The sequence below is a fragment of the Squalius cephalus genome, assembly GCF_949319135.1.
Source record: "Squalius cephalus genome assembly, chromosome: 7".
In the NCBI taxonomy this organism is placed as follows: Eukaryota; Metazoa; Chordata; class Actinopteri; order Cypriniformes; family Leuciscidae; genus Squalius; species Squalius cephalus.
In genome coordinates, this window is record NC_137128.1 from 44,444,907 (window position 1) to 44,472,313 (window position 27,407).

General features: G+C 38.8%; 3 protein-coding genes and 1 long non-coding RNA gene across 9 annotated transcripts in view; 2 read left to right on the top strand and 2 right to left on the bottom strand.

Annotated features, from left to right (window-relative positions):
• LOC307161909 (uncharacterized protein) overlaps positions 1 to 5,781 on the top strand; it is a 26,908-nt gene extending 21,127 nt beyond the window's left edge. The window contains exon 4 of the mRNA XM_079876861.1: positions 4,908 to 5,781. Coding sequence (XP_079732987.1) covers positions 4,908 to 5,362 — 455 coding nt within the window. The 3' untranslated portion in view covers positions 5,363 to 5,781. The remainder of the gene's footprint in view (positions 1 to 4,907) is intronic.
• The window catches only part of LOC307161910, a 62,210-nt gene extending 48,004 nt beyond the window's left edge, over positions 1 to 14,206 (bottom strand). For all 3 annotated transcript variants that reach the window (XR_013821815.1, XR_013821816.1, XR_013821817.1), the window contains exons 1-2: positions 14,101 to 14,206; positions 13,578 to 13,664 (exon numbers count right to left, since the gene is read on the bottom strand). This is a non-coding gene — a long non-coding RNA (uncharacterized lncRNA). The remainder of the gene's footprint in view (positions 1 to 13,577; positions 13,665 to 14,100) is intronic.
• Positions 14,207 to 14,527: 321 nt separating this feature from the next.
• capsla (calcyphosine-like a) lies at positions 14,528 to 24,343 on the top strand. 2 transcript variants are annotated; one of them, XM_079876877.1, is made up of 6 exons: positions 14,528 to 14,657; positions 15,043 to 15,142; positions 15,263 to 15,407; positions 16,300 to 16,477; positions 17,030 to 17,239; positions 24,124 to 24,233. In XM_079876877.1, the coding sequence occupies exons 3-6, from the start codon at positions 15,331 to 15,333 to the stop codon at positions 24,223 to 24,225; spliced, it is 567 nt and encodes a 188-aa protein (XP_079733003.1). In that variant the 5' UTR covers positions 14,528 to 14,657; positions 15,043 to 15,142; positions 15,263 to 15,330; the 3' UTR covers positions 24,226 to 24,233. The 2 variants fall into 2 exon arrangements, with proteins under 2 accessions (XP_079733003.1, XP_079733004.1); XM_079876878.1 differs by lacking the exon at positions 15,043 to 15,142 and having other exon boundaries at positions 24,124 to 24,343.
• Positions 24,344 to 26,395: 2,052 nt separating this feature from the next.
• The window catches only part of ranbp3b (RAN binding protein 3b), a 34,407-nt gene continuing 33,395 nt past the window's right edge, over positions 26,396 to 27,407 (bottom strand). For all 3 annotated transcript variants that reach the window (XM_079876865.1, XM_079876864.1, XM_079876863.1), the window contains one exon: positions 26,396 to 26,768. In XM_079876865.1, the coding sequence (XP_079732991.1) occupies positions 26,725 to 26,768 (44 nt within the window). In that variant the 3' untranslated portion in view covers positions 26,396 to 26,724. The remainder of the gene's footprint in view (positions 26,769 to 27,407) is intronic.

Genomic DNA, 27,407 nt, shown 5'->3' on the forward strand with positions numbered 1-27,407 from the left:
CATGTCCATGTACTGAACTCTTGTTATTTAACTATGCCAAGATAAATTCAATTTCAAATTCTAGGGCACCTTTAAATAAATATATGCCCTGTGGATTTCAGGGTGAAGCGTGACGCTTTAATTATTTACATGCGTGAAGGTTTAAAGTTTCTTTTGTCACAGAGCGTCTCCGTTCACAGTAAATTCTGCTCCACATGAACTTAGTCTCTGCATGTGCTGCTTGTTTGGGTTTCTAATAATGTGCATATGATATGGTAATGAATAAAGTCTGACGCTTGTTGTGTTTTTCATGTGAAGTGAGTGCATCTCAGAAGCTCGGCTAACAAACTCCGTCTCTGCATTTGTTTGGGTTGCTTGCTTATAACGTTCATATGGGTTCACAATGTGTGCCATTTCACCAGATTTGTAATGCTAATCATTTATAAATCTAAGCCAACACAGGAGAATACATCAATGTGATTCTTAATATGCAAACTGTTGTTAATTGCAATTTCAAAATTGCTTTGCATGCTTTCAAAAAGTTTGCATGTTTTGATGTCCACATGTTCTTGTTCAAGAAATTACAGTGGCTGTAGCATTTCTATAAAAAAGAAGTGGTCAAATATTAAAGGTTAAGAGGACGAAGTGTCCTTAAATGTTGTTTAGACATGCAAATGCATGATCTATTAAATATGAACTAATTTGCATACATTTCCAGGCCAGATTAACAATTCTTGTTTTATTTTGTTGATATAGTTCAATGTTTTTACAGAGAGGATTTTGGATTTTCTCTTTTTATCACTCCATAAATCGGAAAATACTGTCAACAGCCAAAAATAAAATACATTTTCAACATATTTTTATGAATTCTATATCTAAATCAAACCCTTTGTAAAAAAAAAAAAATCTTCAGAATATAGATAGGAATAAAACTGTAAAGCTGCTGAAGTGGAGATCTCTGCAGGAGAGAAAACTCATTTTGAGAAAACGTCCCTTAAATATATATATATATATATATATATATATATATATATATATTGTAATTAACAGTCACAAATAGATCACATTCACTCAAAAGGGTATTTAGGAGGTTTTCCTTCCACTAATCTGAAATAACATGTTATAAAAAGCCAAATAGCCAAAAACCTGACCAGTGCATAGTGACATGCTGACAAGTTATGCTAATCAAAAGTGTAGAAACTGGCAAATATTTAATCTCGTAAAGATAATTCAAGGAACATTTCAAGTTGTTGGCCAAAACACCCTAAATTAAATTAAGTTTATTATTGTCAAGAATATTTTTTGCTCCTTTTCTTCAGCGCATTCAGACACTGTATGTTGAAACGGCTGCATGAACAGTGTGCAATTACACGCGAAAGCAATTTTCCTAAAACATATCCGGACTGACTTGTAAAGACTGCAAAGAAAAGCAGACCTATTCTTATCTTACATATAGGAGAGTTTTTCTCAACCTGGTACACATTTTGCATCTTTCTCTTATCTAACACACCCGTCTCGGTGCCTCTAAAGACATAATGAGTTAAAATAAGGTGTGTTTAATTAGGGAGACATACACAAATGTGTAGTGTTAGGACCAGGGTTAGGAACTACTGACATGGAGCATCGAAAGGTCAGTGCAAAAATGCTCTAAACCCATCTTAAAGATGAACGTAATCCTACTTTACAACCTTGATCATTATAGAGATTTAAAGCTGGTAAATCCGAGACAAAATGTGCAGGTCAAGCCCTTTGAGTTCTTAAGTGTAACACAACCAATATCATGATTGTTTTAAGAGCCCTGGAAGACAGACAGAGAAATACTGTCGAGAAGAAGAAAATATATGGACAACATAAGACACTGATTGTGATTTTAAATGCAATTTTAGCAAATGCATTAGTTTCAAAATATTGTTAAAACTGTAAATTAACCAGAAGGAAATCAAATTAACAGCTTGTATTGACAGATTCTCTAATAAAGGTGCAACAACCTGTACCTTTTTAAGCATGCTGCTTTCTGATTGGCAAACATCTTTTGCATACAGATGAGTTTAAATAATGACTTTATATGGCAGCTTTTACCAATTTAGAAATTACTCGAGCTTCTATCTTTACTATTACTATTTCTACCATTACTATCTACTACACTTCCACTATTATTTATTATCTAGACAGCAATGAGTTTAAATGGAGAGCTGAAGCTGAAGTTACCGACTGTTAGAGCCCAGCCCTAACCCGAGCCCTGGCCCGTGGTGTTCAAGCCCTAACCCGGCCCCAGCCCGACAACGTCTGTGATTTTTCAGCCCGAACCCGATCCGAGACCAACATCAATATCACTATAAGCTCTCTCTGACGCGCACTGTCTCTGCTACACGCATGCATGCACACACACACACGCTACTAAGAGGTAAACTTTTATTATAGGCCTCAAACATAACTACCACCACCGACAATTATGCCCACAAATATTAATACAGACTGTCCATAAATAAATATTAACGGCCTATAGCCTACCTTTTTTTAATGTTAAGTAACTTTACTGAAGAACAACGTTTCAAAGAACTCTTCGCCAACTGGCTAACGTTAAATAATAATAAAAATATAATAAATAAAAAAATCCATTGAACTGAGTACGTTGGTCATCATCCGCTGTTTATTCGCGAGTGTTGTGAAGAAAAAGAATAGCATCCACTGTTGAAGGCTTCAGACTCATTGTTTGTTGTGGTAATCAAATCAAAACTCTTTCAAAATGCAGCTTTTCCTGAAGTTTTGGGAACTTTTAGTAACTCCCCACGCTCCAACTTCTCCCTGATGCTCTGCATGGTCAACTGTCACCTAATGCATTGCACTCGCGTAATCGCATATTGCGTTGCATATTTATAATATTATCAATATAACAATATTTCATACAGTAGCCTGCACTCTGCACGTATATTATGGGCACGATGAAAGGAGAGAAGCTAAATGAGCCCGAGTCCGATCTGTAAAAATAAAATAAAAAAAGGCCCGAGCCCGGCCCGAACTGACTCAGCGCGTCGGGCTTTGTCAGGACTGTACTTCAACTCAACCGATGCGTCTCCTGAAAACAAGACTCGAGTATAATCTCACACGTCTCCTTTAGAGTCTCATTGAACATTTCAAATTCTTAACTATAAAGGCCAAACTTTCTGCCCATTTACATTCATTTTATAGTTCCTAGAGACCACAGTGAGGCTAGATGCCATAAAAATGTAATCAGACGCAGATGAAAATAAAAAGAAAGTACAAAAGGTATACATAGCCATATATATTAAGTCCAGGGCTCAACAATAAGGATTTTGTTTCTGGCCAGAAAACCATAAATTCAAAAACACACTTTTCCTTGAAAACAATGATATATGATGCAAAACATTACGTTTTGGTTTGTAGTTTAACACATTCTTAATGATGCTTTTTCCAGTCATTTTAACGGCTTCTATATAAGCCAGCTATAATGTTTGAGTTTGCAATAAAAATGTATGTAAAATCTAATATATAATATACAATTTTCAACAGCAATGCAGAACTGATTCGAAACACACTTTCACGCTGACCTACTAATGATCATATTGCAACCTATTGAATGAACAACATGTTTAAACCCAACAGACTTCAGCCTTGTTTTCATTCGTGTCAAATTAAATATGCTCTCCGTCCTCAATAAGGTCTATATTCTTACAGCATTTCAACAACTGTGTCTACTTTCACCTCTAAGGAATTTTAGTAAAAACATCTAAGACAAAGTTGATACTTAATGCAAACACTACTAAGGTCTGAAACACACTTTATGCAAGCACAAGTTGACACAAGATTCACTATAGAGGGAATTAGCACACACTTCTACAGTGAGCTTTTTCGTGCAGGTGAAACAATTTGAAGAGAATCTTGATAGTTATTGTTAGCATATTTATAGCTACCCCATATAGAGCTGTTGAGTTTGTAGGCAAAACCCAGAAGAGAATTGGCACTTTAATGAGTTCCCTCAAGACTTTCCTGTGTTTTCATTCGAGTAAAATAAATTCTGAGGCTAACAAAAAGAGACTTTCACTTTTTGTTCCACAACAACACACTGTAATTTTTTAATTTGCTGTATTTTTTAAAAAAAAAAAAAACTTGCTACATATCCATTTACTGTTGTAGTTAAAACAGTTAAAAACTCTTAAAGAAAACATTCTAAATAGAACATTAAAGGGTTCCGTCAGGCACTTACTTCACATATATATAGAACCTTTTAGGGATTCCCATCATTTCATGAATTTAGCTTGAATTAATTTAGTTTTAATTAATTAATGAAATTTTATGAATTAAGCAGCTCAATAAAATACTTTATTATTAGAAATCATTTGAAATAACCCATTAAACATCACAGTAAGACATTTATTCTTACATAGAACCTTTCTAGCATAAATGGTTCTTTAAATTAGAGTCAAGAAACCTAGTTCTGTATAGAACCCCATTGAACCTTTTTTTTTTTTTTTTTTTTTTTTTTTTTTGGCAGCTTGTTAGCAAAAAACAGACAAAGAGTGGCTTCAAAATTCACATTTGAAACCTAATAGTGTGTAATTTATGTTGTAGAACAAAATTGTGAAAGTAATGAACATTACTTTACTCATAAATCCAAAACTGCTATTCTAAAAAAAACATAATATACTCCAAAGGGAACTGATGGTAAATTATCCTAGCTCTGGTTTAATGACACAGACATTCAAAGGTAACTCAATCGCCCCTTGAGAACTGAGGTTTGTTTCCGCCACAGAATCACAAACGCACTTTAAGCATGTCTGGGAAAAAAAACTCTGGGAAAAGCATACATTGATGTCAAGTATGTTTCTGGCCTAAGAACTCAATTAAGTCTCTTGAATTATGGAAGAGCACACATTAACATTCTCCTCTGGGTGTTTTTCCTCCTCTAGTCTCGTACCTCTTCCAAAGCTTCACTGAGGGCGAGTTGAAGAAGGTGATTGCGACTCTGGTGGACCGAAAGGAAAGGAGGATGAGAACCGAGACGGGACGGAGAACCAAACGAGCACGGAAAGGCCCAAAACCGTGCTCTCTACATGAGGTCGAGCTCACGGTGAGCGAGCTTGGGCTCGGGTACGAAAGCGACGAGACCGTGCGCTTCAGATACTGCAGTGGGAAGTGCATCCATGAGAGACGCAACTATGACTTTGTAATGGAGCACATGCAGTTAAATAACGGCTCCAGTGAGAAAGGCCGGCGTGGACGGGAAAACGGAAAAAAAGACAAGGCGCGCTACACTCCTTGTTGCCGGCCTACGAAGTTCGAGAAGAAAATGTCTTTCTTTGACAACAAGGACAGATTCAACACAATCCAGAACGTGTCTGCGAGAGCGTGCGGTTGCGTATGACATTCAGGGAACTGTGGAAACTTCAGGGAGTGTGTCCAAACATCACCATAGAAATATCAGAAAATGTTTCAGAATTCAATGGTAACTACAGGAGCTTTGGAAAGGGCGACCGTGTGCGACACACAAAAAAAACTATTTGAGAACGAGAAACAAAAAGATGCTCCAGTACGCCACCATGGAAAGAATGAAAGCTACAGAAAAGTGATGCACAAAACACAAAAGACAAGGCCTGAATTGTCTAAAGCCAACTGTGGAAAGTTTGTCACGGGAATACGTTTTGTTTCTGCCTTTTTTCAGTGGATACTGGCACTTATGATTAGTGCAGGGCACTTGACCTTAACCAAAGGCGGATCGTTGGTTTAATCAATGGGCCCGAAAGCTGGCAGGAGACTCATTTTGCCTTCCACTGGAAACTTCTGCAGAAGAACAAGTACAGATATAATAGTATTTATCTGAAGATATATATATATATATATATATAAATGGTAGAGGGCTACAGCGACAACTGTACGCTGCTCGCTTTTGTTACGAATCTGAATACTGAAGTATGAAGTGCAACACAGCTGTGAAATCTACCTCATTTCTTTCTTCGTTTCTTTTTTTTTTTTTTTTTTTTCTTAGAAGAAATGTACATGCAATGAATCTTGTTCTACCGCACCCACTTCCTGGGATTACATTAGTCAGAAATATGAATCAGAGGTATACATGTGGGAAAATACCAATCTCTACCAAACGTTTTCAAGGATAGATATTACCTAAAACAACATTGTCACTTGAAACGTATATGCACACTATACATCAAGCCCTCAAATTTGAGCTTAACGCCTTGCCAAAGCATGTCTGATCATATCCCACTTTCCCTCGTCTTTGAGACAATTTATACCCAAATATTTAGATTTAAAATAGGAATAGGCCACCCATTTACAAAAACCAGTATAGGGAAAAGTACAGCTTCAAATGTTCTCCCAAAGATGTCGCCCCTCAAAGACCGTAAAAGTAAAACTTTTCTCATGAACATGTTCATGTTTACATTCTTCTAGACAATGATCAACTCGAGATACATTGTCTTTTGGAAAGTAATTCCAGATTTAGACCTTTTCAACAGCAAACGTATACATGTATTATCCTTGAAGTAATTGTAAGCTTTATTTATACAGATGGAACATTTAACTCTTAAAAAAAAAGGTTCTTCAATGATTCTTTGTAGCACTTTACATTAAACAAAGATCTGTCCTCTTAAAGGGACAGTTCACCCAAAAATGAAATTAAAATGAATTACTCACCCTTCATGTCGTTCCAAACCCGTAAGACTTTTGTTCATCTACAGAACACAAAGTAAGATATTTTTGATAAAATCTGAGAGATTTATGTCCCTCCATTGACAGCTATGCAACTAGCACTTTGACGCTTCAAAAAGTTCATAAAGAGATCGTAACACTAATGAATTGAGTGGTTTAGTCCAGTGGTTCCCAAACCTGTCCTGAAGGCACCCCAACACTGCACGTTTTCTTTGTCTCCCTAATCAAACACACTCACATGGGTTAATGAGCTGATGAGTTGAATCAGGTGTGTTTGATTAGGGAGACAAAGAAAATGTGCAGTGTTGGGGTGCCTTCAGGACAGGTTTGGGAACCACTGGTTTAGTCCAAATTTTCTGATGAGACAATCGCTTTATATGATGAAAAGATTTAATTTAGGCTTTTATTCAAACATATAAACATTCATCAACGGAAACATCAACAAGCTCAAGCATGTTCGCTTGACGTGCGAGAACCAATGAGGTTCATTCTCGTGTTACGCAGCACGTTTGAGCTTTAGTTTATGTTCGCTGATCAATGTTTATATGTGAATAACAGCCTAAATTCAATCTGTTCATCATATAAAGCGATCGAGTCTCTACAGAAAATTTGGACTAAACCGCTCAATTCATATGGATTAGTTTTACGATCTCTTTATGAACTTTTTAAAGCGTCAAAGTGGTAGTTGTGTAGCTGTCAATGGAGGGACAGAAAGCTCTCAGATTTCATCAAAAATATCTTCATTTGTGTTCCGAAGATGAACGAAAGTCTTACGGGGTTTGGAACGACATGAGGGTGAGTAATTAATGACAGAATTTACATTTTTAGGTGAATTAACCCTTTAAGAGCCATTTTCTGCTGCACTTCTTCAGTAGCTAAATGGTTCTTTGGAGATATAACAAAAGTCTTGATTCTTCAGATCAACGTATTGGTTTCTGGCTTATAAAGCACCAGTACGTAATGTTCAATTTCACAAAACCAGTCAAGAACATGTCTGGGTCATTGAGACTCAATCAAATGAAAGACATAAAAAAAATATGTTTTACATGAAGTGATGTCTTTTTAAAACAAATAAGAGTTTTTTTTTTTCATTGCACTGATTCGCATTACAGTAAGGCAAAAAAAAAAATGTATTTCAACTATTTATACATTGTGCATGATTTGTACCACCTTTAATTTATGCAATTTAAATAAAATAAAAAATTATATTGCAGTAACAAGAATAATGAAAATCAGTCAGTAATAATCAGTAATTTTACGGTAATTACGGTAATGAGAATTTGCTGGCAAATTGTTCTGCAATTTTTTTCTCTAAATATAATCATCATTTTCTTTATAAAAATTCATATTTACCTTTGATTTTTGGGCGAAATGTGACCTGGACAAATTTTTAATGAGATTCACCCATATATGTTTTTCTAAAGAGCTACCCAAGTCACCTAAAAGAGTTATTTTATGACATCAGGCTGAAAAACCCCTTTGAACCTTAATATTTTTAAGAGTATACATGTTTCACCCTTTCATGAGTAAAACCTTCTTTATGTTATTCTAGGTACTGGACTAATCACGGAGTACGAAATCTGTCATAAACACAGTTAACTGATAATTGCATGTGTGAAGATGAACTGCTGAAAAGACTGATGGTGGAGTTGACAGGTCTAAGCTGTTCAGACATACAGGATTAAGCGTTAAGTTTAGCCTTGTCCTTTCAGAAACATTGTAAAAGTGCAGCCAGTCTTCTTAAAGCTACATTCCAATTAAATCCCTGTATATATTACACCGTATTCCAAGCTTCAACCTCAGTCAGAAACACCAAACGACAAATCTGGTTTATATATACAAAAGCGCACTGAACAATCTGATATAGTTGAATTTGGTCTGAGTCAAATGAGGCACAATCCCTCAAAAACATTTCTTGATATTTCTTCAGACGACTTCTTTATCCTTGTTGTTCTTTCTCACCGAAAAAAGACTGGTCTAATTGAATAACTCTGAAGTAATTAAGGACAAAACTACAAATGAGATTTGGAGTCACGCCGGGATCCGTCAAGTCCTAAACACGTCTTTCCTTCAAAGCTAATGGAATTACTGTAAAAACAAGGTAACAGCTAATGGAGCATGCAGTCATTTTACATGGATCAATTCTATTTCAATTCAGGTGGAACATTTTTTGGTCATTAATGTATTTGAATTGCAAATTAATCTGAATGATAATGAAATTTCTAGAATCTTGACACACAGTGTCAATCATTGCGCAAGGAATGAATCAATTTTAAACAATAAGTACACCCAGCCCTGTGGAAATATCAACGGTAGACGAGAAAAATGTGTCATTAATTTGTTTTATTGAAATTTATGGCATCTTGCCAATGGAACCCTAGTAAGCGATTAAACTGTGTCTAAGCTTGCTAATTGGATACAGAACGTGATCGCTTGCTTCGACCAGGCAGTGTCAGTGTTGTCTATGCAAATAAAATTATTATTTTGAAAATATGCACACACAAAACAAATGTAACTATGTAATGTCACCCAGCATGTACGGAAATAGATCCAAAGTTTTTGTCCTCCTCTGAAAAAAAAAAAGAAAAGATAATGCAAATTGGACAAGGGGTTCAGTGACTCTACTTCTGTCCATTTATATTGGAGTGGAGTACTTCAGTGTCTGTATTTGTGTGTAAAAATGAGTCGAAAGTACTGCGGCAGTATTACAGGAATGCAAATGTGTGTGTGTGTGTGTGTGTGTGTGTGTGTGTGTGTGTGGTTACATTTCCCATGTCAACTAATCATGATCAGCATTTGGGAGTGTTGGATTTTTCACACCAACAGCAGAAATGTCGATGCAGTGCATCTGTATTGTGGATAAACCGTATTTATTGCAAAATGCTTTACATTTATATTTAGATATTTCAGGAGGGAGACAGAAACTTATTTATTATTGTACACTTGTGCCAAATGGAATTTCTAAAGTCGGCTGAATAAACATACCCAGCTTACAACAACAAAGTTGCTTATTTGTCTTGAATTTCTAAACTCACTTTCCTGTTTATGCTCATGCAACATGTGTAGACAGAATATTTACAATGCCGCAACTTCAGGGCACAAACAGAAGAATTCAATTCTGGTGGGAGAGATCTTGTTTACGAAGCTTTGATGTTTAAGCTATTGGGATGACGTAAGGACGATAAAAAAGAATTAAACCAATAACAGAAATAAGTAGATGACTCATTAACATCAAAGCGAATACAGATTCTACAAAGTGCCCTAAAATAAACAGAATGTAAAATCCAATTCATAAGCATTCACCACCTTTAATATGAAACACCTATATCATCACTGGTGTAGCCAATTGGGTTTTGAGGTGACATAAATAGTTAAATTGAGATCACTTGTGTAGTCTAGTCTAATAACACCTCAATCTGGAAGTTCCAGCTTTCTGGTGAGTCAGTCCAAGCAACTAATTAAAAAGCATAAAGAAAGAAAACGGATACCAGAAGATTTTCAAGGCTCTGAATATCCCTTGAAGTACACTTAGTTATATCAATAATTAAGAAATGCAAGAAGCTGTAAATTCAATGGAGGCCACCAAGAAACCAATGTCCTGGAATCAGAAGGTTGATGAAACCTTCAATCATTATAAGATCATTACAAATCTCACTGTACGACATGGATCTAATAAACTTGGGTATGTACTGTACGACGATGACACCCATCGAATCATCGGCTATGACGCAAGTTAGTATAGAAGAGTAAAACATCATCAGCATGAGGTAGTGGTAAACAAATAGAGCAAGATGAATTGCACTTGTGTTTTTTTTTTATGTGTGCTGAAAAAAAAAGGAGAGAGAGCGAAATAGGAGAATGACGTGGTTATTTCTGGGAAAAAGAAGCCAAATTAGCACACCAAATGACCCTTTGGTAAGCCCCGCCCTCCTTAGTTACTGTTGCTACGCCTGACAAGCTTCCGCACCTGGCAGGTCTATTACAGTATGAATGCACCGGTGTCAGACATTCCCAAGGAGATAATTAGTCATTTTTGGTGAACAGGTGAAATATCTGAGAGAGCAAGACAAAAGGGACTGCAGTATGCATTTGAGGGATATATCCATGACATAATATGCAACTGATTAGAGAATAATGTAATCAAAATTGAAGATATAGCCTATAGGTCCCAGCGCAAGCAGCAGCCGCCTCGTACGCTGACCATTCAATGGGAAACACACAAATTGAGGAACAGCTATGTGCATGCATAATTATATCCATAAATCTTGTGGAAGAAACACAAGACATTAGCCTGACCACTTTGTAATGATAACATTCTCCCGCTTATATTTTTAGCGTGCCAGGCTACTGCTCACACGTCATGGAGCAAACGTAGGTGTTTTTGTTAATCCTGCCATCCCGGAATTTCTCCCCTTGGGTTTTAGGTTTCGGGAAGGGAAAAAATTCCACCCCCCCGTCCAAACTTTTAGGATACCGGGTATCAGCTTTGCACAATCCATACGCACAACGCTTCGGCAAGTTTCCCCTCGCTCGAAAGCTTGCCAGACCTCCCGCGCCTAGTTACGGTTGCTAAGCCACGATTGGCCTGTGGCGGTTTTCGGGCGTGGCTTAGCGAAGGGTCAATTTTGTAAATGGAGCATAGGGTAAGTAGTTTAGAGTTTTAACGCCATGTAACATTGATCAATACGCCATTTCATGTTGCATTTTTATTGGCTCGTCAGTATCTGTAGGTCGTGGCAGCAAACACACACAGTGAGATGATCATGATGAATTCTGACACTGTCAGTAAATGATCACAGGCTGTCTTTGGTCGCAAGTCCGTGACAATAGCTGTCGCCTCTCTCACTGTACAACATAAGAACGGCGTTTAGGAGACACGACCAGAGAAATCACCACGATTGGTCATCTTTCGTCTGGGACAGCCCAAAATCGTACAATGTGTACCGCGCATTAGGTCTTAAAGGAATATTTCACCGCTGGAAAGATGAATGTGTATTTAAATTGGGTCATTGATGTAGTAGAAATGTGAAATTAGTTTAGAAGTTGGTGCCTTCTGGACTGAGAAAAGCCAGAAAATGTATTTTTGGCTCATGTGGATGAAAGACTACAACTCCCAGAATGCACTTGCTTCGCTGCCCTACGAGGACACTCCCAAGCCACGCCTACCGGTTACAGAGGGCAGTATCGGGAGAAATGATACAGCTAGGCTACTAGTCGACTGGAAACTGAAAAGACGGCGTTTTATCGTGAGATCCCCCTATGGGCGGGTTGAACACATGCGGGACGAGCTCCTCCTACTGGCTGGAGTCTCTCGCCTCTGGACAAAAGAGCCTCTGATGACGATAAATGACGATTTTTGCCCTAACCTAACCTAACCCTAAATCTCTCGTCTCAGGGGGACATGAGGGAGGGAAGCACGGTCATTAGAAAATACTACCAGGTTTCAACTGATACAAAGCTTAATGCTAATTGATGAAGTATCCCTTTAAGTTAAGATCTGAAAAGTTAAATGTTCTAAATAAGATCCTAACAGAAATTCCCATACTAAACAGATAAGATGTTTTTGTAATACAGCACCAGAAAGAATACATGGGTGAACTTGAAAAAGGCTGTTCACACACAATCTCCATGCAACCTGACGGAACTTGAGTGAAACAGAACAATGGTGGGAACAGACGTACAGGAATTGAAATGTTGGAAGGACTTATATAAAAGTATTAAAGTCACAGATGAGAATCTTGAGCTGGTCCGTGTTACACTTACTGATACCTACCGGTGTGATTCTGTGCAGCGTCATGCAAAAATAAAGGTTTTCAGTAACGGATGCGACTGTTAATGCGTTATACATAGTGACCCATGATAGATTTATTTGGTGTCTTTCCTAGAATGGGCGAATGTTTGCGACTTTACGTGATAAACAACATACAGTAGAGCTGGTATTACAAAACATTCAGTGGCACATGCCACTCAAATACAGACGTGCGTTTAATTGACATTTAAAATATCGCTAAATAAGGCTATTTATTTAGGAGTTAGGGTTAGGGTTAGGGTTAGGTATTTTGTGTCACAATTACGCCAGATGCTCAACTCATCTGTCAGTCACTACTGGAGGTGTCACAACATGTCTCAGTGTCCATACTATCCAACCTAAACAGTATGTGAGATTAAAATAAGTGTGTCCCAATCATAGTACGTTGAAAAGAGTGTGCCAGAAGTCCTCGGATGGTCTACTATTTCCGGTGGATTTTTGAGGTGTGGATCCGCACTCAAACATGGCGGATATGCGCGACCTACATAAAGGTTTGAGTGACTAATCAAAGTTTAACCTGATAAAAAAAAAAAAATGTATAATGTTATCTGTGTTATATTTCATCTGCAATAACAATGTGGACTTTTTTAAAGATCTGTTCAGCCATTAACTTTTAAATGCATCATTATGCATTAATATGAGGAGAGTCTCCGCATGAAAGACCCGTGACTGACGTGCTTCAGCATTTCTCTCTGATACGGTAGGAAATGAAATGAAATGAAATGTGGAGGATTTTAACTGTGACAAGATGATTGACAGGCCAGTTTACAGCGACAGAGAGCAACCGTATGATGTGATAGTGTGTCCTAAAAGCTTGTCTACTCGTCTGCTACACACTCAAAAGTATGTACATACATTTAGGGTGTAGTATAAGTAGGTGAACTGAGACGCAGCATCAGTGTTTTTCGACTATGTCAGTGGCACATGCCAACGGATGTGTTACTAAGATTAGCGGCATGTGCCATTGGCTTCTGTGCATCAGATGTCATGTCACTTAATGTTAATACTGCCACTGGTGCAGAGAAAACATCAACAGAGCAGCTTGATAATCACTGTTTGAACATGACCACAAATACAAACACTGTTGCTATTGGCTGTAAACACTTACCCCATTGAAGGGTGATTTGTCAGATTGGGTCACTTCATTCTGTGGCTGTCCTTCTGGCCATGAATCCAATGAACCTCTAATGCTGGTCTATGTTAAAAACCAGTAAACAAGTCTGTTTCTTTCCACTTCCACAACAGATGAAAACACTTAATAGCATTTCAACTGCTTCTCGAGTAAATAAATCTGTAAATATGGGCATCTGAATAGAAAACACCAACACTTCCAGCTGTTTACCATATGAACACATTGGGTGTCTAATGAAACCTGTCAAAAACATTAATGGATCATATTTCAAAATAACACTATCAAAAACTACTAATGTGAACCAAATGAAAATGATCAGTGAGAATGTGTGACAGTAATGATTTGTTGGTGAAAGGTAATCTGGACTTGTTTGAATGAGATTCCCCATTTACTGGTTTTAACAGGTTTCTATACACTGACTAAAACAACAAACTACCTCAATCTACAAACTAGTCCATACATGAAATAGGCTAGGGTTTGTTTAGACAGTTCTCTTTACCTCTAGACTGTGTTGTAGTTCACCGTGGTAAATACGAATGAATTCATCAGTAAGTGTCTGATTTAAACCAGTAGCCCACATTTTGGAGATTTTGAGAGAAGCATTTCAGCGTCACGTGATCGAGTATTCCCGCCTTGTACACAATTATCTTGGTACCCGTAGTTTCCGCTAAAACGGTTATAAAGTTACTGTTACTACAATAAAAAAAAATTAAAGAAATATTCTGAACATTTATTATACTTTGAAGGTGAATGATATTGTTTTATAATATAAAAAACGGCGGAAATAATATTGAAGTTGCCTAATACTCTGGTATTTAAGCAGAAACTATGGTTACCAAGGTAAAACTTAGCTATTTATAGGTTTAAAATGTTAATTAAATCAATCAAAAAATATATTAGCTAACACAGATGATGAACGCAGAAGGTGATGATTGACACGCGTTGCAGCCAATCAAAAGGAGAGTTGAGTTTGGAGGGGTGGAGAAACGAGCAAGTGCACCTGAGAGACATCTGAGAGACTGCACACACACCTCCAGAGACCCTCGCAAGATACAGGTATAATATTTCCTTTATTTTTATTTGAATTTATTGAACTTAATAATCATGTTAAACTATTTTTTATTTCTACACAATAAAAGGTAGAATTAAATTACCTTAAGCACGAGGTTAAATAAAAGATAAGCTTCATATTTTGTTCTTTTTTTTTGTTTTAACTTGTTTAATCATCTAATATTTCCTCACTATGTATACTGATAAATATTATGATGATATAGCAGTGCGTTATTTTGGGATTAAGATTTTTTTTCTCATTATAAAATGTCTACAGAAAGATTAAATATATATAACGTCTGTTGATAATCGTTAGTAGCCTACAGCTTATTATATGGCAGTTTATGTTTGCATTTGCCATGGTTACATTCTCTGAGTTTATGTTTCCAAGCCAACAGAAATCGCTAGGCATACATAAAAACACTTCCTTGTAATCCCACGTGACGTCTTGAGGACCACCTGACCTCAGTTCACTTCAAAAAGCCTTTGGTGTAAATATCTTAAATGCATTCAGTCTACAATGTAATAAAAGCTCGTATCAAACTGTGATTTGTATAACAATTTTAATTATTTTATATAATTGTAATATATGTAATATTTTAATTTCACAGACCAACCTGAAGCTGTAAGAGAGCACAGACTGTAGATACACCTGAGAAGAACTTGGACACCGAGAGTAATGGCCACAGATGCAGTGAGCGAGCTCCGCCAGCAGTGCCTCAACAGGGGCTCAGCAGGAATCAAGGGTCTCGGAAGGTCAGGGAAATATTCAGATCTCTTTAAAAATGGTAAATGATTGTATGATTCCAAAGAGAGAGAGAGAGAAATTTGAGGTGATGTGGGGCAGTGGTTAATATTCAGGTCTGGTAATGGGAAAGTTGTTGTTGATGAATTATTAATATTGAGATAATTAACATCAGGTTACTCCAGAAAGACTGAACCAGTGATAGGGACCCAGGGTTATTTAGTTACCTGAAATGAAGACCATAAAAAAACAAACATTTTATGTATATTATATTATTGTGTGTGTGTGTGTATTTAGTTTAACTTGATGTACTAAAATAACTCAAACTAAAACTGAAGTAAAAATTAATAAAAACCTATATGGACATAATTAAAATATGATATAAGATATGATATACATGTCATATTTCAGTTGGACATGTGCTCATTTTTAAAGACATTGCTAGTAAAAATGGGCTCAACTCACCCTGCTCTCCCATAATGCACCCAGATGCTTTATTTTTTTGTAATTCTCATTATTCTTTGTGATTAATTTCTACTTTTTAAGTTATAATCTCAAATTTTATGTCAATTATGACATTTTAATTCATACGTTTTACTTTTTAGTCATATTTTAAAGTCACATTTTCAACTTTTCATTGCATAATTATGACTTGGTATATCATAATTTCGACCATAATTATGACTTAAAGTCACATTATCACATTTTTTTAATATAAATGTTATCTGATGGATTTTGGACTTGGACGTGTACTTCATAAAATTCACCTAATAAGATGATACAATGATGTTTGTCAGGTGATAAATCAATATTTCAAATAATAATTTTGTCTGTTTCATTCAACTTTGACAAAGGTAGAGGATTAAAATATGTCTAAGACTACGAACATATAATTGTTTCCAGAACGTTCCGCATTATGGACGATGATGGCAGTAAATCTCTGGACTTCCAGGAGTTTCAGAAGGGATTGGAGAACTACGGCGTGTCCATGGGGAAGGACAAAGCACAGCAGATCTTTGCCATGATGGACAAGGATGGAAGCGGCACCCTCAACTTTGATGAGTTTCTGGAGAAACTAAGGGTAAGAAACTACAGAAACGTTTCCAGGATGCAGAAATGTAAATAAGAGATTCATTGTGCAGTGTAGACAGCGCCATTGATTATAAGTGAAGTTAAAGCAAGAGTCCAGAACTCAGTCACTGATAAACTCGGCGCTGTGTGATTGACAGCTCCAGTGATAATAAAATGAGCATTCTTTGATCGCTTTCTGTATATAATTTAATCACAATTTAAACAACCAATTATTTTCATGCTACTAAGAGAAACAATGTAAAGTTGACCGTTTAGTCACTGGCTTGATTTACTGACTCATAAACAGCAATAAATTATTTTAAGACGAACCTCTGACTGTACATGAATCATTATCAGAAATGACTGATCACAGATCAGGCATCAGAATGAACAAGGTTACTTGCATGTTGTGGCTTTACTGTCGGGTCCATATCTTACAGTAAAAGTATTTTAGCAAAGCATGCGCCGAAATTGCAACTGATTTACCAAATCCACAGTGAAATATACCAACATTCACATAGTTGAAAATAAATAACCACTTGAATCCGTGTCTTTGCTTCAGCCGCCCATGTCGAGTGCACGGAGGCAGGTGATCGGTCAGGCGTTCCAGAAGCTCGATAAGACAGGAGACGGTGTTGTGACTGTAGAAGATCTGCAGGGTGTTTACAACAGCAAACATCACCCCAAACACAAAAGCGGAGAGTGGACAGAAGAACAAGTCTTCCGCTCGTTCCTCGACAGCTTCGACTCTCCGTACGACAAGGATGGAAAGGTTCCTCCCATTTATTCCTGCATTTACAGTCCAATAAGTGTTTGGAGATAAGATATTACTATCATCATCATCATGAGTGTTAATTTTAGTGCTCATACACAATACCATAATAATTCTACATATTAACCGAAAAGGTGTACTAGGCTGAAGCTTTTTTCATAAGCATCACTTCCATTACTAAATTTAATCTATGCAAAAAGATACAAAACAAAACAGTCACTAAAGACAAAACTGCTGAAGACCTCTAAACACTGAAAATTAAAAATTTGTAGATAGTCTCTTTCTGTGTTGACTTTTGATCTCATATTTATTACTTAGTATGTCATAATTTAATTGTTTGTCATAATTTTTAAATATGAATTTCTGCTTTTTTGTCATCATTTAACACTTTTCATCTCATAATTATGACATATAAAAAAAAATCATAATTATGAATTTTAAATATAGAATTTTATGACATTTTATGTTTAATTTTTTTTATCTCATAATTAACTAAAGTCATGATTTCAACTTTAAATTATGATTTCCCAAAGCATGTTTTTTTAAGTGGCAGAGATTAACTTACTGCACCTACCCCTTTTTTTTAAATAAGCATTGCTTATAGATTTAATATATGACAAAAACAAAACGGTTACTAAAGACAAATTAATTTAAGACCTTTATACACAACTGAAAATGACACCTTTTATAAATTAATACAATTCTTTCATATATTTTTATATACAAATTATTATGAGACTCGATCGCTTTATATAGTGAAAATATTTCATTTAGGCTTTTATTCCCATATAAATATTGATCAGCAAACATAAACAGAAGCTCAACCAAACCTGCTTGACATGCAAACCTCTTGCTGAAGCTCAAACGTGATGTGTAACACGAGAATGAACCTCATTGGCTCTTGCTGAAGCTCAAACGTGCTGCGTAACACGAGAATGAACCTCATTGGCTCTTGCTGAAGCTCAAACGTGCTGCGTAACACGAGAATGAACCTCATTGGTTCTTGCTGAAGCTCAAACGGGATGCGTAACACGAGAATGAACCTCATTGGCTCTCGCTGAAGCTCAAACGTGCTGCGTAACACGAGAATGAACCTCATTGGCTCTCGCTGAAGCTCAAACGTGCTGCGTAACACGAGAATGAACCTCATTGGCTCTCGCTGAAGCTCAAACGTGCTGCGTAACACGAGAATGAACCTCATTGGCTCTTGCTGAAGCTCAAACGTGTTGCGTAACACGAGAATGAACCTCATTGGCTCTTGCTGAAGCTCAAACGTGCTGCGTAACACGAGAATGAACCTCATTGGCTCTTGCTGAAGCTCAAACGTGCTGCGTAACACGAGAATGAACCTCATTGGTTCTTGCAGAAGCTCAAACGTGCTGCGTAACACGAGAATGAACCTCATTGGTTCTTGCTGAAGCTCAAACGTGTTGCGTAACACGAGAATGAACCTCATTGGCTCTTGCTGAAGCTCAAACGTGCTGCGTAACACGAGAATGAACCTCATTGGCTCTTGCTGAAGCTCAAACGTGCTGCGTAACACGAGAATGAACCTCATTGGTTCTTGCAGAAGCTCAAACGTGCTGCGTAACACGAGAATGAACCTCATTGGCTCTTGCTGAAGCTCAAACGTGCTGCGTAACACGAGAATGAACCTCATTGGCTCTTGCTGAAGCTCAAACGTGATGCGTAACACGAGAATGAACCTCATTGGTTCTTGCGGAAGTTCAAACGTGCTGCGTAACACGAGAATGAACCTCATTGGCTCTTGCTGAAGTTCAAACGTGCTGCGTAACACGAGAATGAACCTCATTGGTTCTTGCGGAAGTTCAAACGTGCTGCGTAACACGAGAATGAACCTCATTGGCTCTTGCTGAAGCTCAAACGTGCTGCGTAACACGAGAATGAACCTCATTGGCTCTTGATGAAGCTCAAACGTGATGCGTAACATGAGAATGAACCTCATTGGTTCTTGCTGAAGTTCAAACGTGCTGCGTAACACGAGAATGAACCTCATTGGCTCTTGATGAAGCTCAAACGTGATGCGTAACATGAGAATGAACCTCATTGGTTCTTGCTGAAGTTCAAACGTGCTGCGTAACACGAGAATGAACCTCATTGGCTCTTGCTGAAGCTCAAACGTGATGCGTAACACGAGAATGAACCTCATTGGCTCTTGCTGAAGCTCAAACGTGATGCGTAACACGAGAATGAACCTCATTGGCTCTTGCTGAAGCTCAAACGTGATGCGTAACATGAGAATGAACCTCATTGGTTCTTGCTGAAGTTCAAACGTGCTGCGTAACACGAGAATGAACCTCATTGGCTCTTGATGAAGCTCAAACGTGATGCGTAACATGAGAATGAACCTCATTGGTTCTTGCTGAAGTTCAAACGTGCTGCGTAACACGAGAATGAACCTCATTGGTTCTTGCTGAAGTTCAAACGTGCTGCGTAACACGAGAATGAACCTCATTGGCTCTTGCTGAAGCTCAAACGTGATGCGTAACACGAGAATGAACCTCATTGGCTCTTGCTGAAGCTCAAACGTGATGCGTAACACGAGAATGAACCTCATTGGCTCTTGCTGAAGCTCAAACGTGATGCGTAACACGAGAATGAACCTCATTGGTTCTTGCGGAAGTTCAAACGTGCTGCGTAACACGTGAATGAACCTCATTGGCTCTTGCTGAAGTTCAAACGTGATGCGTAACTCGAGAATGAACCTCATTGGCTCTTGCTGAAGCTCAAACGTGATGCGTAACACGTGAATGAACCTCATTGGCTCTTGCTGAAGCTCAAACGTGATGCGTAACTCGAGAATGAACCTCATTGGCTCTTGCTGAAGCTCAAACGTGATGCGTAACACGTGAATGAACCTCATTGGTTCTTGCTGAAGCTCAAACGTGATGCGTAACACAAAAATGAATCTCACTGGCTCTTGCTGAAGCTCAAACGTGATGCGTAACACGAGAATGAACCTCATTGGCTCTTGCTGAAGCTCAAACGTGATGCGTAACACAAAAATGAATCTCACTGGCTCTTGCTGAAGCTCAAACGTGATGCGTAACACGAGAATGAACCTCATTGGCTCTTGCTGAAGCTCAAACGTGATGCGTAACACGAGAATGAACCTCATTGGCTCTTGCTGAAGCTCAAACGTGATGCGTAACACGAGAATGAACCTCATTGGCTCTTGCTGAAGCTCAAACGTGCTGCGTAACACGAGAATGAACCTCATTGGTTCTTGCTGAAGCTCAAACGTGCTGCGTAACACGAGAATGAACCTCATTGGCTCTTGCTGAAGCTCAAACGTGATGCGTAACACGAGAATGAACCTCATTGGTTCTTGTTGAAGCTCAAACGTGCTGCGTAACACGAGAATGAACCTCATTGGCTCTTGCTGAAGCTCAAACGTGCTGCGTAACACGAGAATGAACCTCATTGGCTCTTGCTGAAGCTCAAACGTGATGCGTAACACGAGAATGAACCTCATTGGTTCTTGCTGAAGCTCAAACGTGATGCGTAACATGAGAATGAACCTCATTGGCTCTTGCTGAAGCTCAAACGTGCTGCGTAACACGAGAATGAACCTCATTGGTTCTTGCTGAAGCTCAAACGTGATGCGTAACACGAGAATGAACCTCATTGGCTCTTGCTGAAGCTCAAACGTGATGCGTAACACGAGAATGAACCTCATTGGCTCTTGCTGAAGCTCAAACGTGCTGCGTAACACGAGAATGAACCTCATTGGTTCTTGCTGAAGCTCAAACGTGCTGCGTAACACGAGAATGAACCTCATTGGCTCTTGCTGAAGCTCAAACGTGCTGCGTAACACGAGAATGAACCTCATTGGCTCTTGCTGAAGCTCAAACGTGATGCGTAACACGAGAATGAACCTCATTGGTTCTTGTTGAAGCTCAAACGTGCTGCGTAACACGAGAATGAACCTCATTGGCTCTTGCTGAAGCTCAAACGTGCTGCGTAACACGAGAATGAACCTCATTGGCTCTTGCTGAAGCTCAAACGTGATGCGTAACATGAGAATGAACCTCATTGGCTCTTGCTGAAGCTCAAACGTGATGCGTAACACAAAAATGAATCTCACTGGCTCTTGCTGAAGCTCAAACGTGATGCGTAACACGAGAATGAACCTCATTGGCTCTTGCTGAAGCTCAAACGTGATGCGTAACACGAGAATGAACCTCATTGGCTCTTGCTGAAGCTCAAACGTGATGCGTAACACGAGAATGAACCTCATTGGCTCTTGCTGAAGCTCAAACGTGCTGCGTAACACGAGAATGAACCTCATTGGTTCTTGCTGAAGCTCAAACGTGCTGCGTAACACGAGAATGAACCTCATTGGCTCTTGCTGAAGCTCAAACGTGATGCGTAACACGAGAATGAACCTCATTGGTTCTTGTTGAAGCTCAAACGTGCTGCGTAACACGAGAATGAACCTCATTGGCTCTTGCTGAAGCTCAAACGTGCTGCGTAACACGAGAATGAACCTCATTGGCTCTTGCTGAAGCTCAAACGTGATGCGTAACACGAGAATGAACCTCATTGGTTCTTGCTGAAGCTCAAACGTGATGCGTAACATGAGAATGAACCTCATTGGCTCTTGCTGAAGCTCAAACGTGATGCGTAACACGAGAATGAACCTCATTGGCTCTTGCTGAAGCTCAAACGTGATGCGTAACACGAGAATGAACCTCATTGGTTCTTGTTGAAGCTCAAACGTGCTGCGTAACACGAGAATGAACCTCATTGGCTCTTGCTGAAGCTCAAACGTGATGCGTAACACGAGAATGAACCTCATTGGTTCTTGCTGAAGCTCAAACGTGATGCGTAACACGAGAATGAACCTCATTGGTTCTTGCTGAAGCTCAAACGTGCTGCGTAACACGAGAATGAACCTCATTGGCTCTTGCTGAAGCTCAAACGTGCTGCGTAACACGAGAATGAACCTCATTGGCTCTTGCTGAAGCTCAAACGTGATGCGTAACACGAGAATGAACCTCATTGGTTCTTGCTGAAGCTCAAACGTGATGCGTAACATGAGAATGAACCTCATTGGCTCTTGCTGAAGCTCAAACGTGATGCGTAACACGAGAATGAACCTCATTGGCTCTTGCTGAAGCTCAAACGTGATGCGTAACACGAGAATGAACCTCATTGGTTCTTGTTGAAGCTCAAACGTGCTGCGTAACACGAGAATGAACCTCATTGGCTCTTGCTGAAGCTCAAACGTGATGCGTAACACGAGAATGAACCTCATTGGTTCTTGCTGAAGCTCAAACGTGATGCGTAACACGAGAATGAACCTCATTGGTTCTTGCTGAAGCTCAAACGTGCTGCGTAACACGAGAATGAACCTCATTGGTTCTTGCTGAAGCTCAAACGTGATGCGTAACACGAGAATGAACCTCATTGGCTCTTGCTGAAGCTCAAACGTGATGCGTAACACGAGAATGAACCTCATTGGCTCTTGCTGAAGCTCAAACGTGCTGCGTAACACGAGAATGAACCTCATTGGTTCTTGCTGAAGCTCAAACGTGCTGCGTAACACGAGAATGAACCTCATTGGCTCTTGCTGAAGCTCAAACGTGCTGCGTAACACGAGAATGAACCTCATTGGCTCTTGCTGAAGCTCAAACGTGATGCGTAACACGAGAATGAACCTCATTGGTTCTTGTTGAAGCTCAAACGTGCTGCGTAACACGAGAATGAACCTCATTGGCTCTTGCTGAAGCTCAAACGTGATGCGTAACACGAGAATGAACCTCATTGGCTCTTGCTGAAGCTCAAACGTGCTGCGTAACACGAGAATGAACCTCATTGGCTCTTGCTGAAGCTCAAACGTGATGCGTAACACGAGAATGAACCTCATTGGTTCTTGATGAAGCTCAAACGTGATGCGTAACATGAGAATGAACCTCATTGGCTCTTGCTGAAGCTCAAACGTGATGCGTAACACGAGAATGAACCTCATTGGCTCTTGCTGAAGCTCAAGCATGATGCGTAACACGTGAATGAACCTCATTGGCTCTTGCTGAAGCTCAAACATGCTGCGTAACACGTGAATGAACCTCATTGGCTCTCGCTGAAGCTCAAACGTGCTGCGTAACACGAGAATGAACCTCATTGGCTCTTGCTGAAGCTCAAGCATGATGCGTAACACGTGAATGAACCTCATTGGTTCTTGCTGAAGCTCAAACGTGCTGCGTAACACGTGAATGAACCTCATTGGCTCTTGCTGAAGCTCAAACGTGCTGCGTAACACGAGAATGAACCTCATTGGCTCTTGCTGAAGCTCAAACGTGATGCGTAACACGTGAATGAACCTCATTGGCTCTTGCTGAAGCTCAAACGTGATGCGTAACACGAGAATGAACCTCATTGGCTCTTGCTGAAGCTCAAACGTGATGCGTAACATGAGAATGAACCTCATTGGCTCTTGCTGAAGCTCAAACGCGCTGCGTAACACGAGAATGAACCTCATTGGCTCTTGCAGAAGCTCAAACGTGCTGCGTAACACGAGAATGAACCTCATTGGCTCTTGCAGAAGCTCAAACGTGCTGCGTAACACGAGAATGAACCTCATTGGTTCTTGCTGAAGCTCAAACGTGCTGCATAACACGAGAATGAACCTCATTGGTTCTTGCTGAAGCTCAAACGTGCTGCATAACACGAGAATGAACCTCATTGGTTCTTGCTGAAGCTCAAACGTGCTGCATAACACGAGAATGAACCTCATTGGTTCTCGCACGTCAAGCGAACATGCTTGAACCTCCGTTTATCACAACTGATGTGTGAGTTGATTAAAGTTTAAATGTGAATAAAAGTCTAAATTACAACACCTTTTTTTCTTCCTGTGATAGGTGACGCTGGAGGAGTTTGTGAACTACTACAGTGGGGTCAGTGCTTCTATTGACAGCGACGAGTATTTCATCACCATGATCAAGAGCGCGTGGAAGCTGTAGTCATCATCGCTCGCCATTCATTTCACATGCATTCCATTTGTCATTAGAAATAACACTGAAATAGTGCAGATTGTAAACTATTTACTTGTAGAAATCATGTCTAATTAAAGGTTTTTGACTGCTACATCTTGCCTTAATGTTTCACACATTGCTTGTTCCCAGAAGACAAAGTCCCTCTCACAGAGCCATCTGATTCTGGTTGACCTTTGACCCAGGACACGAAAGTAAACAGCGTGACCGGCAGTCAAAATCTGGGCTTGTAAGACGTCAGCTTCAGAAGAGCTTTATTGATTTCTCTGACAAACACCTTTCAATCTGTTGTTAAATCGCACCAGCTGTAAAGGCTGTAAAGTTGTGCATCGATACAATTGATGCAGTTTCTGTGCAGATGTTTATGAGTTTGTGTCGCCATCTGCTGAACATTCACAACATGGCACCTCAATGTCAATCTCCTCAACTCATTTTAGGAAAAAAAAGTCTTTGATTATTGATGCAGTTAATCAACAAGTAGAACAAAAGTGATTCTCACTACACAGATTTTTGCCAGACAACTAGCAATCGGCAATTTTAACCAAACTAAATACACTAGCATTCAAAAGTTTAGGGTCTATAAAAAGAAATTAATACTGTTTATTCAGTAAGGATGCATTAAATTGATCAAAAGTGACAGTAAAGACATTTATAATGTTACAAAAGATTCTATTTTAAAAGAAAATGCGGTTCTATTCATCAAAGAAGAATACTGAAAAAATGTATTACGGTTTCCACAGAAATATGAAGCAGCACAACTGCTTTTAACATTGATAATAATCAGAAATGTTTCTTGAGCAGCAAATCATCATATTAGAATGATTTCTGAAGGATCATGTGACACTGAAGACTGGAGTAATGATGACAGGAATAAATTACATTGTTAAATACATTCAAATGTCACAAAACTACAATTGTTTTTAATATTTTGATCAAATAAATGCAGCCTCAAGTATGAGACAATTTAAAAAAAATAAGAAAATCTCACCTCAAACTTTTGAACGGTAGTATATTTCACACAAAAGTAAATAAAGCTTACTTTTTTAAAAAACCATTAAGAAGTTTTCATTGTGACGATATTTCTTTTATGCAAAATATATTTTCTTTAAACTTTGGATGTGTTCATATTCACCCATAAATCAAAAACTGCTATAAATCACCATAACTTCAAAAAGAAAAATCACATGATTCTTCCTTGTGAGAAAGTGAAGCCCACGATTTGACATAAGACAAAAATTTATTTCAAATGTTTCATCTTTTTTTTTTTCTTTTTTTTTTTTACTTTGATATTACTATTTATTTTGTAAAGGAGTTTGGAGACATGGTGTGCTAGTAAGTGATAATATACGCATAGAAATTTACAGAACATTCAAGGGTACAAGTTTTTTTTTTTTTGTCCTTTTTTTCCTGTCTAAATGCACTCAAACTTCCAACACACGAAGAAATATCATCTCCAAATGACATGAAAATGGATAAAAAGTTAATATAGTAAATCAATATTTAAAAAAAAAAAAAAAAAAGGCAAAACAATACAAACCCTCAGAATATGGAAAATAAAAACAAATACAGAGATGCTGCTTTAAAATGTTAAATTCTCATCAGATCAACTAAAAAAAGAAGTATTAAACATTAACCGCCCCTAAACGAAGCTACACAACTCAATTAGATGTTTCTTGGTGTGAAGATGTTTTTCTCTTTTACAGGGGGCGAGCTCTAGAAACAGATCCACTACAGCACGAGTCCGTGTGCTGGTTAAGTCCTTTATTGGTTAACACCGATGAGAAATCTAACTACCATCTTAGCAGACTAGTAAAAGTGTCAGCTTGTCCTAGAAAGTGAACATCCAGGAGACGCTTGGTGAAACTGCCAGAAATCAGTCGCAACCTGGGAAAAATGGTACAATTACACCGAACACAGAGGATATAGGTCAGGTGACTGATGCTACCGGCCAGCTGATTGGCCGATAAGTGTGATGATGCAGCGAGGTCATGATGAAATGGTCTGAAGCCGAGAGCCAGTGAAAAAAGAGAGACAGAGAGAGAGAGAGAGAGACACAGAGCGAATGAGTAAAAAACGGTCCCACGGTAGAAACTGCAGTCTTGTCGATTCCGTGTCTTAAACGGAGAGAGAAACACCCTCACACTCATCAATATGATGAGCGACCAAGTCCAAAGCCATACATGGAAAAGTCTCGATTTTTTTTTTTTTTTTCCTTTTTTGTTGTCTTTTTAATTTGTTTATTTGCAGTCCAAGAGGAAAAAAAAACAAAACAACTAAAAACAAACGAAACGATAAAAAAAAAAAAAAAAAAACAGCTCCAGATTTACAATAAATGTTGGAGGGGAAAATGAACTACAGAAGTTTGGGTGAGTCCCAGGGGTCCTCAGAGCGGTCTGACTGGGCTGTCCGCAGAGATGCCTGCACTGAAACCCTGGTGGGCGGCTGTGGGTGGAGCAGAGCTTCATGATGCTATGTGCTCTCGCCCGCGGGGGTCTCGCTGTTCTCACAGTTACCTGGAGGAGAACAAGACAACATTCAACTCACAAATATACAGTAAAGCAAGGGGCTGATCAAGAAATATAGCTTTACCATACCACTTTTTAATTACTCAATATTTAGGATATTAAAGCAGCCCTATTACAGTTTTGTTTTTAAAGGTTCTTAATTTTGTTTGAGTCTCCTTCAATACATGCATCCAAGGTAAAAAAACACTTTGACCTGTCTGAATAGGTTCATCAAGGATTCAGTTTCTCTTAACCCCTCCTTTCTGAGAGCCTACTCTGCTCTGATTGGTCAGATGGCCCAGTCTGCTGTGATTGGTCTACTCTGCTCTGATTGGTCAGATGGCCCAGTCTGCTGTGATTGGTCTACTCTGCTCTGATTGGTCAGATGGCCCAGTCTGTTGTGATTGGTCTACTCTGCTCTGATTGGTCAGATGGCCCAGTCTGCTGTGATTGGTCTACTCTGCTCTGATTGGTCAGATGGCCCAGTCTGTTGTGATTGGTCTACTCTGCTCTGATTGGTCAGATGGCCCAGTCTGTTGTGATGGGTCTACTCTGCTCTGATTGGTCAGATGGCCCAGTCTGTTGTGATTGGTCTACTCTGCTCTGATTGGTCAGATGGCCCAGTCTGTTGTGATTGGTCTACTCTGC

Coding starts and splice junctions, on each gene's coding strand:
- capsla (XM_079876878.1), top strand. CDS start 15,331: ATGGCCACAGATGCAGTGAGCGAGCTCCGCCAGCAGTGCCTCAACAGG. Junction 15,408..16,299: donor GGAATCAAGGGTCTCGGAAG/GTCAGGGAAATA, acceptor AATTGTTTCCAG/AACGTTCCGCATTATGGACG. Junction 17,240..24,123: donor CGTACGACAAGGATGGAAAG/GTTCCTCCCATT, acceptor TTCCTGTGATAG/GTGACGCTGGAGGAGTTTGT.